Source organism: Besnoitia besnoiti, chromosome I (assembly GCF_002563875.1).
Source record: "Besnoitia besnoiti strain Bb-Ger1 chromosome I, whole genome shotgun sequence".
Lineage (NCBI taxonomy): Eukaryota > Apicomplexa > Conoidasida > Eucoccidiorida > Sarcocystidae > Besnoitia > Besnoitia besnoiti.
In genome coordinates this window covers 623,104-646,869 of record NC_042356.1, presented here as the reverse complement: position 1 = coordinate 646,869, position 23,766 = coordinate 623,104, and the positions used below count along the sequence as shown (strand labels likewise).

Below are 23,766 nucleotides of genomic sequence, written 5' to 3'. Positions count from 1 at the left end.
CTGGTTACGGTGGACAAGGGTAGGGCATAAACTCTTTCCTCTGCCAGAATCTTTTCGGGCCTTGACTCTACGAAAGCAGCTATTATTCACTATCTGTGCCCAACTTCAAAGCGGAGCGATTCCGAGCTGGAAGTTGCCCGACTATGACGCACAGCATAGTCAGGAGATGCTAGAAAATTCAGGAAGAATCAGAGAAGGAAATGCGTGTTGTTTCACCGTAGTTTTCCAGGAGGTTTCTTCCAGTCGCGCGGGTGCCCGCGTGCGTCGAAAAGTCGGCAGTTCCGGACGAGAGAGATGTGCAGCCGGCGACTGTCTCCTTCCTCGCGCTCCTCCTTCAAATGTTCCTCGTCTTGTCTTCTCGACTGTTTCCAGAAGCTTCACTAACGGAAATTCTGCGAACGCTGTGTGGTTTTTAATCTTCATCAGCCTCTCTCGACCACCGTAGCGTCGCGTTTGCTCAGCTGAGTCGCCGCGTTCGAGCCCGTCGATTCATCACGACACGAAGCCTCGTGTTGGCTAACGAAACACTTCCACACAGACTTCTCTGTGTATTTTCATCTTGGAACTGAAGGAAAGAAACTATTTCCTCCTGCCGCGTTAAATTTTTCGGAGGCAACCGCCTCACCGGTCTGCGTCTGCCGTCCGCGAGTTCACCTCAGCCTCTCAATTCGCAATACATGTATATATCGATAGATAGATAGATGTATAGTACGTATAGTATATATAGTATATGTATGCTGTGTGTAATCTCTGTGGATCTTCGTGTAGGTGTATCTTCAGTGCGTGTAGTAAGTCTTTGTTTTTCCCGGCGCGATAAAAATGGCTTCGCCTTCCCCTAACTCTCCTCGCCTGCTTTCGGGCGCCAGTCCCGCGGAGGTTGAGCTCCTCGCGTTGAGTCCCTTGGACGGGCGCTACGCCTACAGAGTGTCGTGTCTCAGGTCGTCGCTTTCCGAGTATTCCCTCATCGAGAAGCGCGCGTTTGTGATGACTGAGTGGCTGGTTCGTCTCGCCTCGCACCCTGCGATCCACAAAAACCCAGCCAAGCAGGCGGGCGACCCGCTCTTCTTCCCCCACCTTTCCGAGGACGGAGTAGGTAAGGTCCTTGCGTGGACAAGGCGGACGCGTTGAGCAGGGCTAACACTCGCTCAGTGGCAGAGAGAGGCGGAAACACAGCGGCAGGGAGACGCGCGAGGGCATGCAAGAGCATGCCGATGTGCCTTATACGGACGCCCGCGCAAGAGAGAATAGTCCAGAAGCATACGCAGACAGAGAGAGAGTGCTCACCGCCAAGGAGGAAACTCTGGGAGGCGCCTCAGGCGAGAGCTCGACACTGCACCGCGGAGGGGGTCGATCTTCCCAGCCAACGAGGGAGACGAACGCCGGGGGCGTCCATACAGCCAGAGGCTCATTTCATGCCACAGAAAGGGGCGCGTCTGAGAAAAAGGAGAACGTTTTTCGATTCCCTGCGTGAAGCTGTTGTCGGCACCTAGGGGCTGAAGTGGTGGCGTGGGCTGAGAGGCGCGGGCTGAGAGGCGCGGGCTGAGAGGCGCGAGCCCCTGAGGAGCGTCTCGGCATTTGCTCTCTTGCTTCGCGCTCAGCGCTCATGCGGACTCTCGGGGCGTTTTCTTTGGTGGACGCGGTGAAAGTGAAGGAGGTCGAGAAGAAGACGAACCACGACTTGAAGGCTGTCGAGTACATCCTCAAGGTGAGACAGGCGTGAACGGATGCCGCAGTCCTTCTCATACGATGTGTTGCGTCCTCTCAGGTCCTTGTGCGAACTGTCCACGTCTGTCCTCCCCTTGCCCTGGCGGTGCTGTTGGAGTGCAGCCTGCGCCAGGCATTTGGCTGCCTTGTGATGACGTGTTGCTTTTGTGTTTGGCTTCTCTAGAGCGGGAAACATTTCTCGGGGACTCGATCGGCAGATGACACACTCTCCCGTTTTCCTTTCAAGCCTCTTTCGGCGACACAGATCGCCTTTGCGCATGTGTCTGTGCCTCTACAATTCATTTGAAGAGGCTCGCGGAACGCGTCTTGTGCGGCATCTCGCCTGCCCGTGCCGAGACTCGAGGGCGGCCGCACTGGCGGCGGGTCCCGCATCTCCTCTTCTTGCCTCATTTCGGGTGTTTCTGCCCCTTTATCTCAGGAAAGACCGATTCCGGGTCCGGACAGCCGCCTTTGTGCACACTTCCTGCTTTCTTTTCGTTCCATCGGCTCTCTGCTGCGGCTGAAGATAGGCCATTTGGCGTCTTGTGTCCCCTGTGAGGTATCGCTACTTCGCAGTCCCTCTCTCTGACGGGGAGGCTGACGCCAACAAATTGTATTTGTGTGCGTTATCGGTCCCTGCGCTACAGGAGAAGCTGGCGTGTTCCGAGGAGACCGCCCCCCTTGCGGCCTTCACGCACTTTGGATGCACCAGCGAAGACGTCAACAACCTCGCGTGGGCGCTCTCCTTCAAACAAGCTGTCGAGAGTCACATTCTGCCGTGCATGGAGAGCCTCGCGGACATTCTGCACAGACTCGCCGGCGAGGTAGGCGTCTCTGGCCTAGAGCACCAGCCACGCAGATGGAAATGACACAAGGTGACTCGGCAGGAAGGACGCACGGCAGTTCGCTTCTCTCCCGCCTGCAACTCAGGAGCGTTGAGGCCCGGGGCCCTGTTTTTGAGTCGGAAGGACTGGCGGGCTGCATGCAGCTGTGTGAGTTTTTTCCTTTTGGCCTCCCTCTGTCTCCTGATGCTTTTTGGGAAGCTGAAGACTGCGACCAAATCTGGGCGGGTGTCTGAGTCAGGGACGAAGGGACTCCAGGTCTACCTCGACTTCGCGCGAAATGTCGTTGTGTTGTTAGTTCTCTGTGTGGTGTGTGTGGGGTCGGACATGCGCGCGGGCTTCGCCAGCTGCTTCGCTTCTGGCGGAGAGTGTCTGTGGCGTAACGAGAGGCCGCGATGAGACGAAGCCGAGGGGCGACGCACGAAGGCGCACGCAAACCGTCGGTCTTCTGTCGCTCAGCTGGAGCCGGAGAACCCCTTTCGTAGTCTTTTTGCATGACACAGTCCTCCACTCTCGTGTGTGTGGTGCCGCTGTCCAGTTCGCCGACGTGCCTCTGCTGTCCCGCACACACGGCCAAGCTGCAACGCCTACGACCTTCGGCAAGGAGATGGCGAACTTCGAGTGGCGAATGCGAAATGCGCTGAGAAAGTAGATGCATCCCTCCCAGCTTAAACACGTGGTTGTGCCCAGAGCGGCCCCCCGCAAGTCTTAAAACGCGTATACATATATATATATATATATATATATATATATACGTAAATATGTATTTTCGTGTATCTGTATGCAGTGGTATATGGTTGGGCGTGGGTGCTTCCAGGGCGTAGGCCGCCGCCCGTGGCCAAGCACAGTTGACGGCGTGTGCGTGACGCGCTTCCATGCCCAGCGGTCGCAGACGTTTTGCTGGGCGTCTGTGAGTTTTTTCGCGAACCGCAACACCGGCACACCCTTGCTGGCCTCTGTGCATCTGTGAGGCGTCTGCCGCGCGCTCTCTCGGCGCGTGGGAGGGAGCGAGTCGTAGGGTTACGTGTGGGAAGGGCCAGGATTCGCAGCCTGGTCTGGTGGCGATTCGTCTTCCCTCTAGGCGGTCTAGACCGCCCGCTCGCCGTCAGAGGCCACGAATTCAGAGACAACGCGGGAAGCAGGCCGTGGCTGAAGATTGAAAGCTCGGCGTTCTTTCGTTTCCTGCGTGCTCCTTCAGAATCCGAGATGTGGAATTCCGCGGCAAATGCAACGGAGCCGTTGGCAACTTCAACGCTCTCGTCATCGCAGATCGCGAGGTCGATTGGCCTCTCGTTGCGAAAGACATGATTGAGGTACGAGAAGCAATAACGCAGGTATTATGGCGTGTGAAGCTTATTCTCGTGAAAAACACCCAAGCGTCTCGTAGCTTCATTAGATCGATATATATATATTTTTTTCGTAAACGTGTATGTTTCGTCTGCAGTATTCTGTGTGGTAGTTGGGTCGCCGGCAGTGGGATTCGCCTTACGGAGCAGAAGGCGAGATTGAGCGGCTGCTGGGTTGGTCAAATGCATGTTTTTCAGAGATTCTCAGTGGACCAGAAAATGACCTCACAACGTCGAGAGAACATTCACGCAAGCCTGAACGGCCTCGGGCTACGGGTGAAATGTGACTGTGGTTTTTTCGCAGGGTCTGGGCTTAGTCTACCAGCCATACAGCACGCAGATCGAGCAGCACGATTGGTTGGCGGAGCTATGTCACGCCGTAGCGCGCTTCAACTCGATTCTCCTTGACTTGGATCGCGATTTGTGGCTCTACATCTCTAGGTCCGAAAAATCAGGCAAAGGCGCGAGTATACACGCGGCTAGTCCGCGCTGCAGGTCAAAATCTTTGCGTACTAGTATGTCCATCAACATGTAAAAAAGTAGATATATATATGTATGCCTCAGCATGTGTATTCATACATATGTGCCATCACTGTGGGGCTGTCTAAGGCTTCGGATGTCTTGCATCCTGTCGATCCGGACTACGGTTCACGGATCTTTGTGTCTGCGGCGTTTCGCTTTTCCTGGCTTCTTCCTCGCAGAGATCTGCTGAAGCTCCGCGTTGTCCCTGGGGAAGTGGGCAGCTCAACGATGCCGCACAAGGTCAATCCGATCGACTTTGAAAACTCCGAAGGCAACCTGCAGCTGGCGAATGCACTGCTGCAGTTCTTCAGGTACTCTTGGCCGGAGCTGCAGTCACTGAGTCTGATTAAAAGCGCCTATTCATTTGTCTGGCTTCAGCTGCATCTCAATCTGCATCGGAGGCCGCGATGAAAAGGACGCGATGCAAGTAGCTCAAGAAGCCGGCCGCAGACTCGGGAGGGGGAGGGTTGGTGTATCATGGGCGCGCCAGGGGCTAGAGCCTTAGTGTGAGTCTGCGCGTATGAATCCATAGATCCGCAGACACATAACTACCCGTATGCCATGGCTGTGTTCTTAAATAGTATGGCTGAGGAGATACGCACCTCAAAGTACACAATGGGGGCCTGGAACTGCCGCTGTCTCCTTTGGGGTGTGTGCCCAGTGCGAAGTTTCCGGTGTCTCGCCTCCAACGAGATCTCTCCGACACGACAGTCTTGCGCAACGTTGGCGTGGCGCTTGGGCACTCTCTGGTCGCGTACGAGTCCACGAAAAAGGGTCTCAACCGCGTCGACGTGAACCGTGTGCAAATGTTGAAGGAACTCGACGAGAACTGGGCGGTGCTTGCGGAGCCTGTGCAGACACTCTTGAGAAAGTAAGGCCGATAGAAGGACAAGAGACGCGCAGGAAACGAGGGATTCAGCCGGGGTAGGCGGGCTGCTTTCTTTGCCTAACTTGTGAATGACGCGCTTATGCTTCACGCCTCGGCTCATATTCCCCTGTGACCCCCTTTGGTTTGTTTTGCGTCTCAGAATGGGTGTCAAAGACGCGTACGAGAAACTCAAGACCGCGACGCGGGGTCAGTCCATCACCCAGGACCGGATGAAGGAGATCATCCAGTCGTGCAGAAACGATCTTCCGCCGCGAGACGCGGCGTGCTTGGAGGCCCTCACGCCTGCGACGTACACGGGCTTGGCTAGTGACTTGGCGACGAAAGTCGTTGAGACAGTCCAAGAAGAAGAAGAGCGAAGAACAAAGATGAAAACGGCCTAGCGCATTCGGACGATGGCGCGGCGCCGAAGCAAAGCTTTAGCGGAATCCGCTGAAGCATGACGACACATGAATACAACAACTCCAGTCGCCGTGAATGTAGTGCAGCCTTGAAGTCACTTGCAGCGAAGCAACTTCAGTGCTCAGGAGCTGTCTGTGCGGGTCACCGTAGGAAGGGAGGAGTTCTTACCGCTGTAGCGCTAGTCGGCGAGGGAGGTGAGGAGCTTGTGATGAGGCAGGAGTGCGCCGAGCGTCTCGGAAATCTCCTTCGCTTCCACGCTGCTGACCTTGGGCGAGGGAAGGGGGGGGGGGGGGCGGGGGAAGGCGAGAGAAGCGAATGTCGTATGACGGTTGATGTATAGAAGACGAAAACGAAAGCAACGCAAGGAAATCATTTCAACGAGAAGTGGTGGGATGGGCACACTGAGCCACGGCCGAAACGCGGCAGAGCGCAACGAGGTCGGAGGTTGAATCAAACGTAAAAGAGGGCTCCCGTCGAGAGACAGCGCGAAACGGAAGAAGGAAGCCGACTGTCGCCCTGGGAAGTAGAGGTCTGAGAACGCGGATAACCAAGGCTGGTCCGTGGGGGAAAGACTCCTGTTTGAAGGGAACTTGCGGTCTCGGTCCCTACGCAGAGGAACAGATGTCTTCCATGTGTGTGCTCTGGCTTGGGATCGCATATGTTTTTCTACTGCGCGGCGAAGCCATGGCGCCTAGATCCGTTTCGTAGTGTGTCTATTTGTTGTGTTTCTTCTCAACGAGCGCTTCACTGTAGAAGGCGTGTCTGCAAGCAAGTCACGAGACGGTTGCCGTGCGTTCTTGTCACAGAATTATGACGAGCAAAGTCTGAGAAGGCAGACACTTGCGCGCAGCTCGCAACCCACGGCACTGCTGACGGCGCGCGCACAGCGTCTAACATCCCTCCCTGGAAGCGGAATGATTTACGCACCCCGCTGGCATCCACGAGAGCTTTAGTCTCCCCTTCGGACCAGCTAGACAACTGTTAAAATGTGTGTAACGTTACCTAGGCACGCAGACTTGCACGTGAATATACAGATTCGAGTGCCAGCGTGTCCTCCAAGAGATATCGCCCCCCTGACCTGTCACTAAACCCACCTGCATATATCAGATGCAAACAAAGAATAAATACGTGCATGCGTACACGTTCAAACATGCATACGAGAACGTGTAAGAGTATGTGCCTATGGATTCGGCCGGTTGTCTGCCAGCCAGCTATGTGTATTTTCGGCGAGGCAGAAACTTGCGACGGAACGGAATGTGGAACGTCTGGTCTCGTGTTTGCGTCTGAGACTTGCTGAGGCGGATGGCGCACCCACGAAGTCGGACGAGGAGCGATATCAAGATGGCGAGCAAATTCAGACTTCTCTGAGTGGATACTCCCGCCCTTCCTACTCCACGTACAGGAGAAGAAATAGGGCCCCACCAAGAGCTGCCTGTCTCGTATTCCGCTGGAAATGGCGAAGCAGACTCAAAGGGAAATTCAGACTCGACCAACAGCGCAGCTGCATGACTTCCCACTGATGGAATCCACTGGCGGTGTGTGGGCATGTGCACCTCCGCTCAACAGCTACAGGTGCTGTCTCTAGACCACTCTCTGCGATCTTGTTTCGCTACGTCACAGAAATCGCAACGCGGCAGAGGACGCGAGAAGTGTCAAAGACAGAAATACGATTCCGCACTCCTCGCGTGCTGAACCCCGCATCATGGCAAGGGGGAGGGGGGGGGATAGAGAGCAACGAGAAGTATGGATTCGGCAGGCGCCGTGGCGCCGTGTGGTGTCTTTTCTAATCTCTACCTCTTTTTCCACTCTGCCTCGTTGGTACATCTTTCATTCCTCTTCCACCTCGTGTATGTTTCCAAGTGCCGTTACTCGCGCCGACTCCCCACTCCCTCCTGGGGCTGCAAACAGCGAAGACGAGGATGCTCTAATAACTCTCAGTTGAACCACGGACGGGGATCCCGTCGCAGCAGTGTTTCCCGCCGTTGTCTCCGCATCTTTCGTCTCCCTGGCAGCACGCGCTTTTGGCGACTCCATCGCTTTACCTGCTTTGTCGACCCCCGGGCGAGACGGCTGCACCTCCTCGTCTCTCTCCTGAGGCCCCTTTCCTGTGTCAAGCCGCTCCCCTTCCTCCACGGTTCCCTGCTTCTCTCCAGAAGTTTGATCTGGGTGTGCGATCTTCAGCACGAACTTTGCCGCTAGAGACTCGCCGCTCTTCTGGCTCGCCAGTTCTTTCGTGTCCTTCGACAGCGTTGTCATCCGCTTCGGTCTCGCCTTCGGCACGAGGGTTTTACTGCGAGCGAGCGTGGGAAACGAAGACGAAGAGGCAGACGCAGCGGGAGGCCGAGAGAGAGAGTCTCCCCTGGTCAAGCTCACCGCTTTCGTCTCTCCTTGCATCGCCCCTGCCTTCGCCGCAGCGCGATCTCCCCTTGGCTCGGAGGCCGCCGAGCCGCCCTGTACGGGGCAAGACAGAACGCAGCAAACACATATTTCCAGGAAGGAAACTGGACGGAGAAAAACTGAACGCCAAGAATCATGGCTGCTCCGCTCCAGGCCGTAGAAGGACATAGAAGCCGGAGTGGGGAGAAGGAGTGGATGTCTGCAGAGGAAGGAAACAGGGCATGCGGACGAAGGTTTCAACGGTCTAAGAAGCGATTGTATGATGACGGAGTCTGGTCGGCCTGGCACGGGAAGGTAGAATGCCGGTTTTTCCCACTGCATATCGGCTCTGGTTTTCTTCGTTTCTCATTGCTTTTTGGGCGCGCCATCCGCCCTAGTGTGCTCGCTGTCTTCTCGAGTGCGTCCTCTCGCTCTCTTCGTTCTGTAAACATTCTTGCTTTGCACCGATCGCTGCCCTGTCAGGTTCGCTGCATCCGCGTTCCTATCCTCTTCTCCCCTGTCTCTGTTCGGCATGCTCGTTTACGCATCTTCATCTTCTTTCTCGGGACCTATCACGCCCTCCTTTGTGTCCGCTTTCTACAAGGGGCTGCCTCGTTGTCATGGCTTCTCTCTCCTCTCGTATTTCGGTTGCGTTCTTCTCCTGCAAGCAGAGGAACCACGACCGCTAAGGCAGACTCACCCTTCCGCTGGTCGCCGCCAAGCTCGCAGCTTCCTGTCTTCGTTGCTCCACGGAGCCGCTCCACCGCTGCTCGTTGAACGGAGCGTGGCGCATGTTCTGGCGAAGCGCCCTGGCTTCGTCGACGTCCAGTGCCCGCACCACTTCCTCCGATCCGGACGCACGCGCAAAGGACGGCGTTTTCGCTCCCTCCTCTTTGATGCCCGCTCCGACTCGCTCGTCTCCGCTTCGAAACCGCCCGCGCTGAGCCTCCGCGTCCCACTCCCCGCCGCCAGAGGCGCCTGGCATACGTCCGCTTCCGCCCTTCCCCTCGTGAGAGGCTCTGACGGGTTTCGCTCTTTCGTTGTCATCTGTTATCTCCGCCACTTCGATGCCGTCGTCCGCCTCTTCGGCTCTTCTTTCCTCGCTCGCGAAGCCGCGAACGCCGACACCCACCACGCGCAGCCCCGCTGCCGCTGCCCAGGAACCCTGGGCGAGTTCGCCGTGTGTCTCCACGACAACGCGCTGTTCCTTCGCAATGAGGTGACCGTGGAGCTCTCCGGCAGCCCCTGAGAACTTGGTTTGCTCCTCACTCACGCCCAGCAGCCGCCGCGCGTCTTCTGCTGGAGCCTCAGCGGCCGGAGCCCTGCTCGTCGCCGAGCTTCCGCTACCTCGCCCGCCTTCACTCTCGAGAAGCAGTTCGGAGTGCGCCGAGCTGTAGGAAACCGACACGCGGTCTCTGGAGACGTCGCTGTCCCGCCGCCGCTGAATGCGGCGCTCGGCGATCCGCGACGCGAGCGGCTCAGCCTTGGGGAGGCGGCCTGCGATGAGCTCGACAGTCTTCGAGTCGAGAGACGACGCAGACCACAGCTTCGCGCTGACGCTGTCTGCGGGCTCGCTCCTATCCGCGTATGAGCGCTCTCGCTCTTTGGACGGCAGCGACAATGCGGGAGGAAACGCGACCTCTTCGCGCTCGTCTCGCAGCGTGTCTTTGCTTCCGCGTGCGCGGAGCCGCGGAATGTCCGGCTTCTGCACGGGGCCCAGATGCGGGCGTAAAACCAACTTGGACTTCTCGGGACTCGTTCGCCCCTCTTTCCGGCGAGCCGCAGTGCGCGGCTCGCCCTCGCGTCGTCCGGCGACTCCGAAGAACGCCGCGATGCCCTCGCGCGTCCCAATGCTAGACCGTTCGCGCGCGCCTGCACCTCTCTCTGAAGCCTCGCTCCACGCCGCTTCCTCCGTGTCGCCTCGGTCTCGCACGCAGCTCCGCGAGCTTGCGACCTGCGTTGCTGGGCCTGCGACAGTGCGCGTCGTGCCGAGGAGACTTCGCATCGTTCTCGTGGGAGACGCGGAGCCGAACGAAAACCGCTTTCTGCTCGGCGAGGAAGAGAGTGACGCCACACTAGTCCTGCTGCACGCCCCCGACCGACCCCCCCTGCCTCGGGCTTTCTCTCGCTCCTCGTCTCGTCGAGATGTGCGCCGGCTGTCTCTCTGAGTCGCCTTTGACCCCGCCAGAGGGTAGAGGGAGACCGGAACCGGCTCAAGGAAGTCGGAGAGACCTTTCTGATGAACAGTCACCACTTGCTCGTCTTCCCACTCGTCTGCAGTCCTGCGCTCAGCTCCTTCAACAAGATCCCTGTCTTCTCTGCCTTTGTCCCGTCCTCCTCCCGTCGTCGTTCGCGGCGAGAGCAAGCCCTGAAGAGCCGGCGGCAGTCGGTCCGACAACGCTGTCGGACGCGTGCGGCTCCGGTCGCGGAGAGAAGCGGGGACGCCCAGGTCGCCGTCTCTGTCCTGTGCAGGACTCTTCGTGTCTTCTGGTTTCTTCTTGTCTGCAGTCTCCTCCCCTCTCCAGCCCTCGAACATTGCGCTGACGGCGTCTGCCACCGAGCTCCCCGCGGGCGCTTCACTAACGGCCTTCCCTTTGGGCGTCCCCCCTTCTCTTTCGGCTGGTCTGCGGGCGCCTTCCTCGCCTGTAGTGCCTCCCCCTAGGAACACACTCGCCATCTCGGGCGTCATGTCTCTCAGCGGGCTCTGTGTCCGCGTCATCTCTCGCGCCCTGCGCGGAGACGCCCCCGTCTCGGGCAGCGCGAGTCGAGACGACCGCGGTGTCGTGGACTGCAGCGGCCGCACCGTTCGCGGAAGAGCGTGAGGAGGGCTAGGACTCGATCCGCGCGATAGATTAGACCCCTCGAAGGAGGACGAACGGAAAACGGAGGGCGAGAGTCGGCGGCCTGTCCCCAGCGACGGCGACGGTGGCGACAGGGCCTTGTCGCGGGCGGAACTCGATTTCTCTCCTGTTCGCCGCCCCCTCGGCGGCAGGCCGAGAGTCTCCTCCCCATCGCGCTCCTCGATCGTCTGGGTTCCGCGGCGGGAGGCGAAGAGCGCGGGACGGTCTTCGCCCACGAGAGCCGCGCTCCCAGCCCGAGGCAACGAGAGACGTCTCGGCGACGCCCCGGGGGTCGCAGAGCTTCTGGCGCTCAGTTCGCGTCTCTTTCTCGCCACTGACGCCACCGAGAGGCTACCAGAAAGTCCTTGTCGGGACGCAAGCGCCTTGACCAACGCAGAAGACGATGACGACGACGCCGGCGCGCGAGAGACAGAGGCCGCTGGGGCCACGCGGCGTTGGTAGAAAATGTGGTTGTTCTTCCACTTCCGCAGATCGTCGCTGTGGAGACAACACCCAGTGCATGTACCGCCGAATATGAAGCGTGTCACGATGCAAGCAGACTGCGAGTGACTTCAGTTATCTTAACGCATCGAGAGATCCACACGGGCAGACACGTGATTAGATGTCTGCACCAGCACGCTCGCAAAACCAGTCCACACAGGCAACTGCACAGTTTGCTTCGACATGCACTCATGCACTGGGGCCTGCTCTAGTGCGCATACGCACCCAGACCCGCATGTGTGCTGCCTTTCTCTCGCAGAGCTGACGGCCACTTTGTGTTTGCAGGCACCCCCGCGAGCCCCGAGCAAGCGGTCCCAGTTTTCGGAGAGATGCCTCCCCGCTGGCTTCTCTCTGGCAGTCCCACCGTTCCTTCTCGACGTTTGCAAGGCGTTCGGTCAGCTCGCGGTACTTTTCGGCGAGACTGCGTAGGTCTTCATCTTTGACTCTGAAAACAAGACAGCACGCGGAAGGCGCACGTTCGAGTCACTCCGCAGTGTAGTCACGAGACCTGGTGACCTATACACACACACTAGTGCGCCAGCGACAAAAACACAACGCCAGAGACCCTGCGGCGGGTGGCCGAAGTCAAAGGCTTTAGGTGTTCAGTGCCGGTTCCCTACACACAGCTGCACATCCGGAACTGTCCGCTGTGTGTTCTCCCGACGGGGGGAACAATAAGAAAGTCATGCAGCGGAGAACTCCTGAACAGATACTGAGCCGACAACTTCGTGCTCTGTTTCACAGAACTCTGCAGAAATCCACTGAGCTCCGAGGTGGGCGGAAGCCAATACTTCTAGTATAACGGCGGATGCCGCGCAACTAACCGATTCACGGTACCGTGCTAGGCTCGAATCCCCTTTGCTCAGCGTCGGGATCATACACGTGATTGATCTTTCCGCTTCCGCATCACATGGTCCGGCTCCTCAGGATGTTTTGGAAGCATTTCTAAACGTCTCTCGGCTGCGTTCGCGGCGGGCGAGCGAATATGCTTGGCGCTCGCGTAGAGACTCACTTTCTCGAGCTGATGATGAGCCTGAGCTGGACGATCCGCCGATTCCTGTCGTCCAGCTCGCTCTTCAGCATTTTTATCTCCGCTGCTTGCTGCACAGCTTTTCGCTCCTCTTTCTACAGAACCAGACGACAGAGAAGGCACAACTGCAAAGTCACACTCGACCATCTCGCGGCGACCGAATTCGGCCGCAAACTATATTGGATCAGAAGCGTGCGCGCATTAGTGGGTAGCGAAAGCAAGCCGGCATTCAACGGAGGGTAATCTGACGGTTCATTCAAGTTGCCTCTGTCCGTGTTTCGGTCTTGCTGACACGTCGAGAAAGCTGGGCGGTCCGCTCTTGCTTGTGGATCTTCGTGTATTCATTTCACTGACCTCCTGTTTGTTCTGCCAGAGACGCTGGCCTCTCTGCGCCTTCTCCACCTTCGTGAAAGGGACCATCCGTGTATTTAGAGGCTGAACGGAAAATACCAGCAACACAAAATGTCGCAGTACAGGCTGCCGCCCATGTTGCGCGGCCGCACCAGCATCCGGGCACATGTCGTGGCTCATTTGAGCGGGGGGTGGAATAACGTCGCGACGAAAATCCACAGTTTCGAGCAAAGTGCATCCCGGGCACCCTGCCCTACGGACTGCGTGACATGTGGACGAGCTACTAAGAACCCTTAGGTTCCGCCTCTCTTTGTCTCAGTGTTGCCACCTGCGTCTCTCAGTTTCAGCGAACACGAAGGCGGCCGTAAACCCAGGTATGGGTGGCTGTAGGGGCGGCTGCGACTCTCAATGCGCCGTATCAGCCGGGATTCACTCATGCAAAGGCGCCTCTGCGCCCTCACCTCAAGTAAGAGCTCTGCCGGAGCCTCCGTGAGCAGCCCCTTTTTGAACAGATTGGCATCGAGCGACAGAACGTCGACCTGAGCAAAAAACGAACGAGAAAGAAAGCGAAGTCCACTCAGACAGCAGTGTTGAGTACGAAGACTGGCAGTGGGTCACTACTGAAGCGGTGTGTGAAAAAGCTGCTTTACAACGGCTCTGCACCACCAAACGTGTGGAGGTGGAGCGAGCCAAGGGGCGTGCGGGGTGCCTGTCTCCCTTTTGTGCGCGTGTGCGTCGGAAAAGGAACACGCCCTCCACATTACCCGCGACGCACGAGCGCTCCAGCAAGGTTCGATCGGCCTCCGTGCTCCACGTGGGGATCGAAACCACGACTTTCGGCTCAAAAGACCGACGCTCTAACCAACTGAGCCACGAGAGAGGCGCACGCAAGGCAGCACCGGCCTCGACGACGCGATTTCGGGTTAAAAGGTAAAGAGAATGCGTGTTCTGCTCTCGTTAATAACCCGTATGTATCATGTAGTCTCGCAGCTTCCTCTCCTCCGAAGCTCAAGGACCCTGTGTGTTTGGCTAAGTCATTAGCAAGACCGTCAGCCGTGGTACGCCGCCTGCCGCATGTCGCTTCCCTCCATAACTTCCCTTGTTCTCCAGCACAGGGAGGGCTCCGCAGCAGAGCTGCCACATTCGCCGTGCAGCCTAGATACTTCAAACGTGTCCCAAGTCGCCACGCGAATCAGCAGTCTCCCTTCAGCCCGTACCCATCCATTCAGAGAGCAGTTGGCTGTCACCGTCGGCATAAAGAGGCTGCACAGATAAAAAACACGTTCCGTACTCGATGCGCGCGTCCTCCTCCAGGCGCGAAGCCTGGATTGCGGAGGACAGAGCCCGTACCTCCAGGCGTCGAATGCCGTCGCTGACTGTGCGCACGAGGGCCTCGTAGTCGCAGTCTCCATTAATGATGAACTGAGACAAAATGGAGCAGAAAAAAGCATACATAGCAGGACACTCCAGACTCTAAAGGAGCAAAAAATTCAGCAGAGCCCCACAAGAGAAGGGACGAGCCCTCGCAAAGTCCCACATCCTAATTCGCCATGACCTCCTATTGTGTCGTGAGACACTGGGCACAGGTCTTTGAATCCAAGGCGCCAGCCGGCGCGTGTTTTGATGCCGCGTTAATCTCGGGATCATGGGACTGGCCTAATACGACAGTGGCGACGTATTTCAGGAACCCGCAACGCAAGGGGAAGTAGAGGGACGCTTCCCACGCTTCTGTCTTTACCCACTCGCGCTGCCACGCTTGTCCCTGTGCTCAGTAACTGCTCTCTCACGTGGAGACAAACGAGCGCTCCCGTTATGCGCCGTGCCCTGCACTTTCCCTTTGCCAGTGAGAGTGCTCTTTTTCTGCTTACCTTGGAAGCAGCGATATCTCTTGCGAACGTCTGCAGGGCTTTCTTGATGTCCGTGTAGCTCATGCGCAGCTGGTTTCTTTCCTCCTCCAGGGCCGCGAGTTGATCGTGCAGAGCCTCAGTGAATCTCCTCAGCACTGTCACTTGGTCCTCCGCTTTTCCAAGATTTTGCTCTGCGAACGTGAGGCAATCCATATGACAGAAGACTCACAGGCTCCGCATCAACACCTCAGAAAGAGCCTCGAAGAAAGAGGACCGATGCGCCCGTTGGACCTCTCTGTATTCGCAGCAATCACCTAGGCTCACAGGTACAATCAGGTACTTGAGAAAGACCCGCATATGAAGCAAGGCTCTGAAAGAGGCGCGTGCAAAAAGGATCCCACACTGATAGCACAGACTCCTCATGTTTCGCTTGCCCCCCGCCATTCGCATCGAGTGCGGACTTGTTGCCTTATTTCATGTCCCGGGCACGGGACTAGAGGCAAGCATGATCCGACATGGGTAGCAAATACAAGCTATACGAATCCGCATACGAGTATTACTGTGGCTCCGATATTCACGAAAAAAAGGTGCGAGCGACCGAATGCGAGTCGAAGACGAATGATGATCCGCGGCCTAATTCCTGAAACGTCACACACTGTGTCTGAGCGCACTGTCCCTAAAATGTGCTTGGAGTGGAGTGCGTAGGATCCAGGGCCTTGGAATTCAGACAGCCACACTTGCAATACTTCTGCGAGTGCAAGACGACTGCCATGTGTATGGTAGAAGGACAAGATGCTCCAAAGGTAGAGTGCAGCACCATGACGGTACGTTGTTGGAATCGACAGTTAGTACTTTTGCGCCTCTCGGGTCCTGCCTCCGATTCCACATCCGCGCGTCTTACGGGTTGCCGCCAGTTGGGCCTGTTTCTGCTTGAGGCTTTCCCCTGACGCTAAGAGCTTGCTCTGCATGGTCTCCGTTGCCTCTCGCAGCAGCTTCTCCTCCTCCAAGAGCTTCTGCACCACCTCGGCCGCTTCGCTGATTCGAGGCGCAGAGACGGCAGTACAGCAATGTGGAAAGTAAAGCCGTCGGCGCCAACAAAGAGACAAGATACTCACAAGCGTGACAAAGGCCGCGGCGGTCCACACGGGAACATAGAAGCGCAGTACGATGGAGAGAGTGTTTGAATACGCATGAGCAGACATCGCGGCAGATGGCTGGCAGTTCGAGGGGTGTAGCTAGCGCGCCAGAAGAGTCGGCTGTCGGAACAGCGGGTTGACATGCATGAATCTGCAGATGGCATTTCTCTGTAACGCCTGCTTGACTAAAATCCGTTACTCAGAGGCTAGGCCGTCTGCCTCCACGCAGCAGTGCTTTCGGCTGTTCGTACCATTTGATTTTGTGTATGTGCTCTTCATCTTCTCGCCTCAATGTTTGTAGGCTCTTGAGCAACTGCTGGTTTTCCTGGATAAGCTGGTTGCACATGTCCTCCTTCATGAATAGCCTCCCCTTCGTGACTTCCAGCTCTTCTCTTAGCAGGCCATAGCTGCCTCCGCTCTTCGTCTTGATCCCTTTGCCTGGGTGAGCAATGAACGCCTCACGAGAAGGAGAGCGGTAGACAGCGCCGCTGTTGACGATGCACGTCCCACAGGGAGACGCGCCGTATGGACGCGTGCGCGACTCACGCGACAGCGCCATTCCCGCACAGAAAAAGAGAGACAAAGACTAGGATACTGTTGTCAGGCAAAGGAGAAAATGAAGAGAAGACGACGCCGTGTGGAGCGTGGAAGTGAAAATGACAGACAGGATCAAGCGATAGAGAAACTGTGAGCGGATGGCGGCGGGTTTGTGAAAGCCTTGTCCGAATGAAAAAACAGTGGAAAACAGGGGAAGAGTTTGGTAATAGAGATGATGCACTTCGAAACTCCGACCAAGAACGCGAAAACTTCTTATAGACGATGACAGAAAAAACGGAACTTGTCATCAGGTGACGACGGCAGTGAGTGAAGAGGGGACGCGATTACACGCAGTGCTACATCAGTAGCGAGTCAAAATCAACCAGAGGGTCTCTCCCAGTGCATGACTTCGCTGAAAACTGTCGGATTAGCGCGGATAGCGGCCGGTGTGTCAGCCCTGGCTCCCTCTGTTCAGGCTGCAAAACCCACTGGTCACACCAGAAGCAGACGGTAGCGACGGCAAGCTACGGGTAAACGCAGAAGCGTAGAGCATTCATTGCCAGTGCAACGCGTCCCCCCGCTTCTCTCCCTTTGAAATGGCATAAAACCACACACACCGCTTCCCACTTGCATCATCCTTGGCCAAACGAGAGGGAGGCGACGTAGCTCTGGTCGAGGCTGGAAACAAGCTTGTGAGGCAAGGCCGTTGCTGTTGCTCCTTTGGGCAACAGCGCAGAAAAAGGAGACGAAACAAAGTATTTTCTGCGATACATGCAGCGGGACGGTGTCTTTCAGTAAGTCCCTTCACCCGCATCCCGCGCTCAAGATGCTGGCTAGAAAGCGCTTGGCCGCCAGCTGGCTCATTTCTTCGTCACGATAAAGCGAGGCCACAAGCGTGCCAAGGATCGGGTGGCAACGCAAGGAGTCCTCAAGACCCGGTCATCATTCACTTAAAGCGAACCACACAATACGGGGTAAGGTCACTCACTGGCAGGCCAGTAGAATCGGTCACGCCACCAGTGTCGGGCGCCTGTGGCTAGTAGAATCTCGAGGATGTTCAAGCCTTCGCGAGACACAAAAATATCCAGGTCCATAGCCACGAGGCCACGGTGGAAACTGCCCGTGCAAGAAGAAGCTCCGCAAGCCGAGCCCCTGCCGAATGTGTAATCGTAGCACGACACCGAACTCTGTGGCATTCAACGGGTGGTGACCCGCAGAGTGCGCGTGTCCAGATGTTGACCAGGCTCTCCGCGGCGGGATCCCCAGTCTGTCGTTGGAAACAAATGCAAACAGACAAAAAAGAACGCGACAGGGACGAGACAAATTCGTCGATACCTCGCCCACACAGGATGCAAGCGAATGTGCACAGCGGAATGCTGGTGCGGGCGATCGCCCTCAAGCGCGCCTCCAGGCTACTCCACAATTTCAGCCTGGGCAGGCATCTTCTCCTGGTGTACGAATGGCTTGAATAAACTACATTCAGTGCTGGAATACCCGCAAAGGACAGCATATTTTCGAGTAGTTGGCAAGAATACGGGCCTGTCACCTGGTTTCCCGTCGGCCCGTCTCGCCGCGCGCGTAGAGGCAAAGCCGTCGATGCCGCTGGATGAGCACAAGCCAAAGTGCAATGCCATGGCGGCCAGCTCGACTTTGCGACAGACTCCGATTCAATTTTTTCTTTTTTGGGGCCGGGTCTTTTAGAAATATGTCTCTGCGTTACATATGGAAGACGGTTCAGCGGATTTCTCGTTCACGACAACTTCATCAACAGCGAGTTGCAAGAACTGGGGTCACCAGCGCGCGGCAAGCGTGCCATGTCGAGATAGCTGACGGCGCAGAGTGAGTCCGGACACATTTCGAGGGCAAAGAGTCAGCAGTCGGTCAACCAAATATTGCGGACCTGTCTAAATTCACCTTTGTTTGCTAGCTCTATCGGTTAAGCCCTGCCAGTTCTGCGGCTGAGCCTGGCCTGCTACGCGTAGAGTCACCTGTTGCGGATGGCGTTGTACTCTGGTGGGGTTCTGGTGTCTTTGACTCACGGAAAAGCTCATCCTCTCAACCAGAACCCCATAAACAGAGGAACAACTCAGTTCTCTGGAGCATTTCTTGTCAGCAACAACAACACGCGTCTGTAGGCAGCCAGGAGTTGCTGCATGGGCTGGGGCATTCCCGTCTGTAAGTGCAGCTGCTCAAGACAGCGGACAGCGCCGCGGCGTGTCACGCAAGTGTGACAGTCAAGTGCCTTGTGTAAACGATTCCTTCGCCAGTACGCAGAATGCACAGCGTTTTGCCTCGTGTGGTCCGGGTTGGCTCCGTTTCGACAAGCATGCCGCAGTCGCGTCTGTCCGAAAAATAGGAACGCATGCTACGCGCAAGTTCGTACAGCACATCTTGGTTTTCGCCGACATCCTGGCGGCGTTAGCTTGTGTCGATTAATCTTGTATCCCCGCCGAACAGTGTGTTGCAGGCGCAGGCTCCTCATATCACCGGTGCAGATATGGATGCCCAACAAATCGTATGCACAAGGAGCAATCCGGTGTGAAACAACAGCGCACCCGCCTCCTACCTGCATTGCCTGGACGCCTGTGAAGGGTAGAAACGGGGAGGGGGCAAACAAACGAGTCTGTTGACGGTTTATGAGGAGCTTGAGTGCATGTGCTCGTCGTGAGGTTATGCAGTTGTTAGTAAGAGCAGGTTGTCAAGTCGGAGCTCAAGAGGCAGGACGAGTGTGGCACAAACGTGGCATCTGGGGCAAATGCATCACCAATCGTGAATTCCTCAATGTTCTCGCGATCGGCCGCTTTACAATGTGTCACCGCCGCATCTGCCGTCTTAGCCGTGCCTGTTGGAGTTAGCCTGATTGCATTAGTGTAAAGGTTCCTTTTGTCTGACTACGAGCTGAACAATATTGGTGAAGCCGCTTGACGGTGTATTCCCTCTTGCGCTGGCTGGGGCGAGGCAACGCCAAAGCGGCCACTAGGAAGCGTGTCACAGCAAAAGCCAACTGGCGAACGAACGAGATCTCGATGAGTCAAACGCACGATCAAAGCAATCTGTCTTATCTCCACTGTGTTACTTGAGACACAGTGAGATATTAAGCTGTGCGCATCGGGCTTGCTTCGCCGCCGGAGTCGCTTTGATTGAGAACACTACTGAGGCAGCTGCAACCATACAGTTGTCAGATGTTAAGTGTCAGAGTTGTAGCCGGGTATGTTCCTCCATTTTCTGCTTCGGGAAATAATATCGTGGTTACTCCTACACACGGGTGCTTCTGGCGTGAAGCATCTAGCATCAGCGGGATTCGCGCAACCTTGTTTTCCAGCCCAGCTTCCCGCGGTGCTGGCATACAAGGCCGTGTATGTCAGAACGTCGTTTCCACACTATGCTTCCTATCCAGCTGGTACGCAACGCGCGATCCACCTTGCCATCCTCGACTAGTCGCTGCTTGCGAGACGTCTGTCTCTGTCTCCGCCATACACGACCCGCTGGCCGTTGTTTCTGTTCATTCAAAAAAGTGCGCGTGAGGCAGACAGCGTTCAGTGAAGCTGGCGACACCCGAACTTCACCGTGTCGCTGACACGGTTAGACGCGTTTCAGGGGCAAGCTCCTGTCGCATTTTGTGCTTCTTGCGGCTCCCCCAGTTCGCGGAATTCATGCAACTGTTCGGCCCGACTTTTCTCGTGACTTCCTTGATTCAACGAACTTTCCAGCAGGGTCGGGTCTCGCCAAGAATGCTGCATTCTCACAGACAGTTCTCATGTGAAATCTGCCGCCACTCGGACACTAGATTTTCAGAGACGACTGCGATGTTTGTGCGGCGTGTTCCTCGTGCTGCGTCGCAGCGTTTGGGAGGCTACGCGGCAGTGCGTGTGTTTTAGAAAACAAGGTTTTGCTCGCTTTTAAACCTCTTGCCGCTTCGCGTCTTCCCTTTCCGCTTGCGTCGAAGTATCCCCCCCGGGCTTTGGTGAAGCGCGCTCTGTCGTGAGCGCTAGAATCATGCCGGGATTGTCCCCTGTGTTGATTCATACGAGGATTATGAGAGGCGCTATTGCTTTGAGTGAAAAACTCCCTGCTTTCCCTTGTCTCCAAGGGGTGACTCTTCTGTTGCTAGCTGGCTAGAGGGGGGGCTGCGGTTTGACTCAATTTGTTTTGCATCTGCGGGTGTGAGGGGTCCCGCCACAAATCAAAGCAACGCAGCTAAACACGCGGATCTGGTTTGACTGTCTCTCACCTTCGGCCTTGCTTGCCACTGTCATGTGCGACTCCAGCTAGGACTTGGAAAGGCCTCGGCTTCTGTCGGCTCATGCAGTCTGCGCGCCCAGCATGGAGGAGGAAGGCGCGACGAGTGGTCGCGGGAAGGACGTACCTTCCAGCAGGAGTGAGAAAGCCGAAAGTGGGCACGACTCGGAGCCGCAAGGCGGAATCCAGCTCACCGAGGAGCGGCGCGGCTGTCCAGACTGCTCTGAGAGACAGGCGCGAGCCCGCGGAAGGAGCAGGAAGCGAAATCGGAGAGGCGCAGCAGCCCTGAGCCCTGAAAGTTCAGCGAGTGAGGGGGAAGAACGGAGGAGGACGAGGAAGGGAGAACGAAGGCGAGGGGAGAAGACCAGACGCGGACACCCAGACGCCGTCGTCATCAGCGACGAAGAGGAGGATGAACAGCTGCAGCTGGCTCTCGCGCTCTCTGCTTCTATGCAGGATAGCTGTGAAGGGGCTCCAAATCTCACAGCTGACCGTGCGAGAGACGCAGTCGACATCGGCGATGCGGAAGGTGTAGAAAGCACGGGCGTCGCTGGGACAGAAAGGCGCTGTAAGGGCGCGGACATCACCGACGCAGAGCGGAGCGCGTCGGCGTCATGCAGCGGCGAGCCATGTCGCGGAGACGTCCTTGGCAAGCTACATGATCCCAGACTCCCGGCGGAGAGCGACGGCAGCGCCGCACACATAGAAGGGGAAGCAGACGAAGTGGACGAAGAGCCGGGATGGGACTGGCGACGCAGGCGAGGGGAGGAAGAAGCGAGGCGGAGGAGAGAGAGTCGGGCGGAGAAAGGTAAAAAAGAAAACATCTGCAGTCGCGGCGAGGCGCTGAGTGATGACGGGAGATGTGTGCAGACTGCAAGGGGCGAACGACGGCGAGACAAAGAGTCGCGCGAGACTCCTTTGAAGTCGCGTCAGAGCAGCTCGAAGATCGCCGCCGAGAGTGGAGACAGGCAGACCGACCGCCTCTCTAATGGAAGCGAAGGCGCCTTGTTGATGAAGACTGATTTCAGCAATGACCTGAAGATGTTGGAGCAGGAAGTTGAGGACGACGAAAATGAGGACCTCCAGTTGGCTCTTGCTCTCTCCATGTCCGAGCAGCACGACGCCTACAACGAGTGCCGAGAACAATTCCACACTGCCTCATCGTCCGACAAGAATGCAGAAGCGACTTCTTGCGCTTTGCTCCAGTCGGCGTCATCCTCGGCGTCCTCCGGGGCACCGCGCAACGCTCACGGCAGTGCTGGACGTGATGTTAGTCACCGCACCGAGTTTTTTCATTCCTCATCCTCGTCATCCGCGGCTGCCCCTGCGCGTCGTTTTTCTCCGAAAGGCGAGCCAGCCGAAGCGAGCCTTTCCGCAGGGTCGTCTCCCAAAAACACGGAAGTCTGCGCATTCGGCGGGCTGTCGCACCGGGGTGCCACGAAAGGGAATGACGAGGCGCACTCGTCTGCTGTTGTTTCTTCCGCGGGCTCTGCGTCCGCTCTCGCGAACCAGAAGAAGATCTCTGGAGAGAGCGATGACGGCGGGTTCTCTGCTGGGGAAGCGAGGCTGCAGCGTGTGCGGGGAGAGGAAGCAGAAATAGGGGATGAGCAGGAGGGAAGGGCGGACAGGACGAGAGGCCTCAGGAGTCCGGAAGAGACTGTGACGGAGACAGCGGAATCGAAGCAAAGACAGGAAAGACTAATGGGCGAGGCGAGCACGGAAGGCGGAGACCTCCTTCGTAAGTGTAGTACGAACAACGTGGGCATCCGAGGGAAGCCGGTCACCGAAGGAAAAGGAGACGAAACGAACGTGCAAGCCCAGAGAGGCGGCATCCCCCCGCGGGCTCTCCAGCTCAGTGCGTGCGACGATGGAGTGATGTTCATCTCTTCGCCGTCGCCATCCGATGCTGCGGACTCCGATTTCGAGCCCGAGAGCGGGAGGCGGAAGCGGAAGAGGCGGGCGAAGAAGCGGAACGGAGAGGATGGAGTAGGAGGGAAAGAGAACCAAGCGAGTTCCGAGGAAGTAAGTGACAGTCCCTGTTCGTCGCTGGAGCAAGAAAGTTTTTCGAGCTCCCCAGCGTCCAGCGACCTCGAGCCTGAGCGCCGCGCAACCAAAGGGCGGCGGCGAAAGAGAGGAGGCAGAACGGCGAGCAGGCCTTCGGCAAAGTCTTCGGGGTCGCGACGCACACAAACTGGCAATTGCGTGAAGAAAGGCGAGGCGAGAGATGGGCGGGAGTCTGCGATGACGGTCTCGGCCGCGCAACCTGTGTGCAGAGGCGAGAGCGGCGCTGATGAGTCGACGCGCGGGAGTCAGCGAGACCGACACGAAACGCGCGAAGTGGTCCGACAAAAGAAGGCGCTGCTGAAGAGTCAGCAGCGAGCCGTGGAGCGCGAGGCGGCCTCAACAGCAGTTCGTCTCTGGAAGCGGGAAAAATTGCAAGACGCATGCGTCTACATCTGGCAGGTGCTAACGCGCGCTGTCGCGTCGCCGGCGTCCTCTTCATCTTTCGGTGAGAACGGAGACGAACGAGGGGGAAGAGCCACAGGTGGGAGAGGAAGGGTCCGTGACCGTCCGGGAGGAGGAAAGCTCGCAGAGCTTCTTCAGCAGGCCCAGCGAGAAGAGCAAGCGAAGCTCCAGCCTTCTCGCCCTCCTTCCTCGGCGGCTGTTGGGACTTCTGTCAGCGAAGGAGCACAAGAGATGGAAGGGTCGTCTGCAGGGAACGGCAACCGTTGCGCTGCACCATTACCCTCCTCGACGGTCTCCGAACGCAGTCATCGTCATCTGGCCGATGACGAGGCGGCAAGGAGGGCTGTAGACGGTCGTCAGGCATCTCAAAGGGCCTCTCCGCAGTCGAGTAAGGGGGGGGATAGCTGCGCAGCGTACGCGAAGCCGTTTGTGACTGTTTCTGATATAGCTGAGGTTGCTAGAGCGATCAGTCTTGCTTTGTCCGACGATGAGATTCAGCACATGATTTCGCTTGCAGCGCGAGAAGGGTCGCCCGTTCTGAGTACGGAAGAGAGCCACATCAACGACGCACGAGGGAGAGGAAGAAAAAGAGATGACGACGCCGAGCGTGCGCATGCCAGAAAGATGAAGACTCTTGCTTTGTATACGGGCAGCAAAGCGTTCCTCGCGTATGATGAGTTTGAGAGATTCTTCCACAGAAGCCTTGGACTGAAAGTGGAGAAAAACGGGAAAGTTTGGTGA

The 23,766-nt window shown here is 57.2% G+C and overlaps 3 protein-coding genes across 3 annotated transcripts; 2 read left to right on the top strand and 1 right to left on the bottom strand.

Annotated features, from left to right (window-relative positions):
• Positions 1–819: 819 nt before the first annotated feature.
• BESB_000960 (putative adenylosuccinate lyase) lies at positions 820–5,683 on the top strand (the record flags this gene model as incomplete). Its single annotated transcript, XM_029358851.1, has 9 exons — positions 820–1,093; positions 1,599–1,705; positions 2,352–2,528; positions 3,085–3,194; positions 3,745–3,859; positions 4,197–4,333; positions 4,594–4,725; positions 5,076–5,285; positions 5,443–5,683. The coding sequence occupies 9 exons, from the start codon at positions 820–822 to the stop codon at positions 5,681–5,683; spliced, it is 1,503 nt and encodes a 500-aa protein (XP_029221763.1).
• Positions 5,684–7,529: 1,846 nt separating this feature from the next.
• Positions 7,530–16,342, bottom strand: BESB_000950 (uncharacterized protein; the record flags this gene model as incomplete). Its single annotated transcript, XM_029358850.1, has 10 exons — positions 7,530–8,153; positions 8,779–11,416; positions 11,784–11,864; positions 12,432–12,544; positions 12,804–12,884; positions 13,262–13,339; positions 14,151–14,222; positions 14,669–14,838; positions 15,549–15,682; positions 16,035–16,342. The coding sequence occupies 10 exons, from the start codon at positions 16,340–16,342 to the stop codon at positions 7,530–7,532; spliced, it is 4,299 nt and encodes a 1,432-aa protein (XP_029221762.1).
• A 4,301-nt stretch (positions 16,343–20,643) lies between these two features.
• Positions 20,644–23,766, top strand: BESB_000940 (ubiquitin interaction motif domain-containing protein; the record flags this gene model as incomplete). The annotated part of the gene is made up of 1 exon (XM_029358849.1): positions 20,644–23,766. One exon carries the CDS (start codon positions 20,644–20,646, stop codon positions 23,764–23,766), a length of 3,123 nt encoding a protein of 1,040 aa, XP_029221761.1.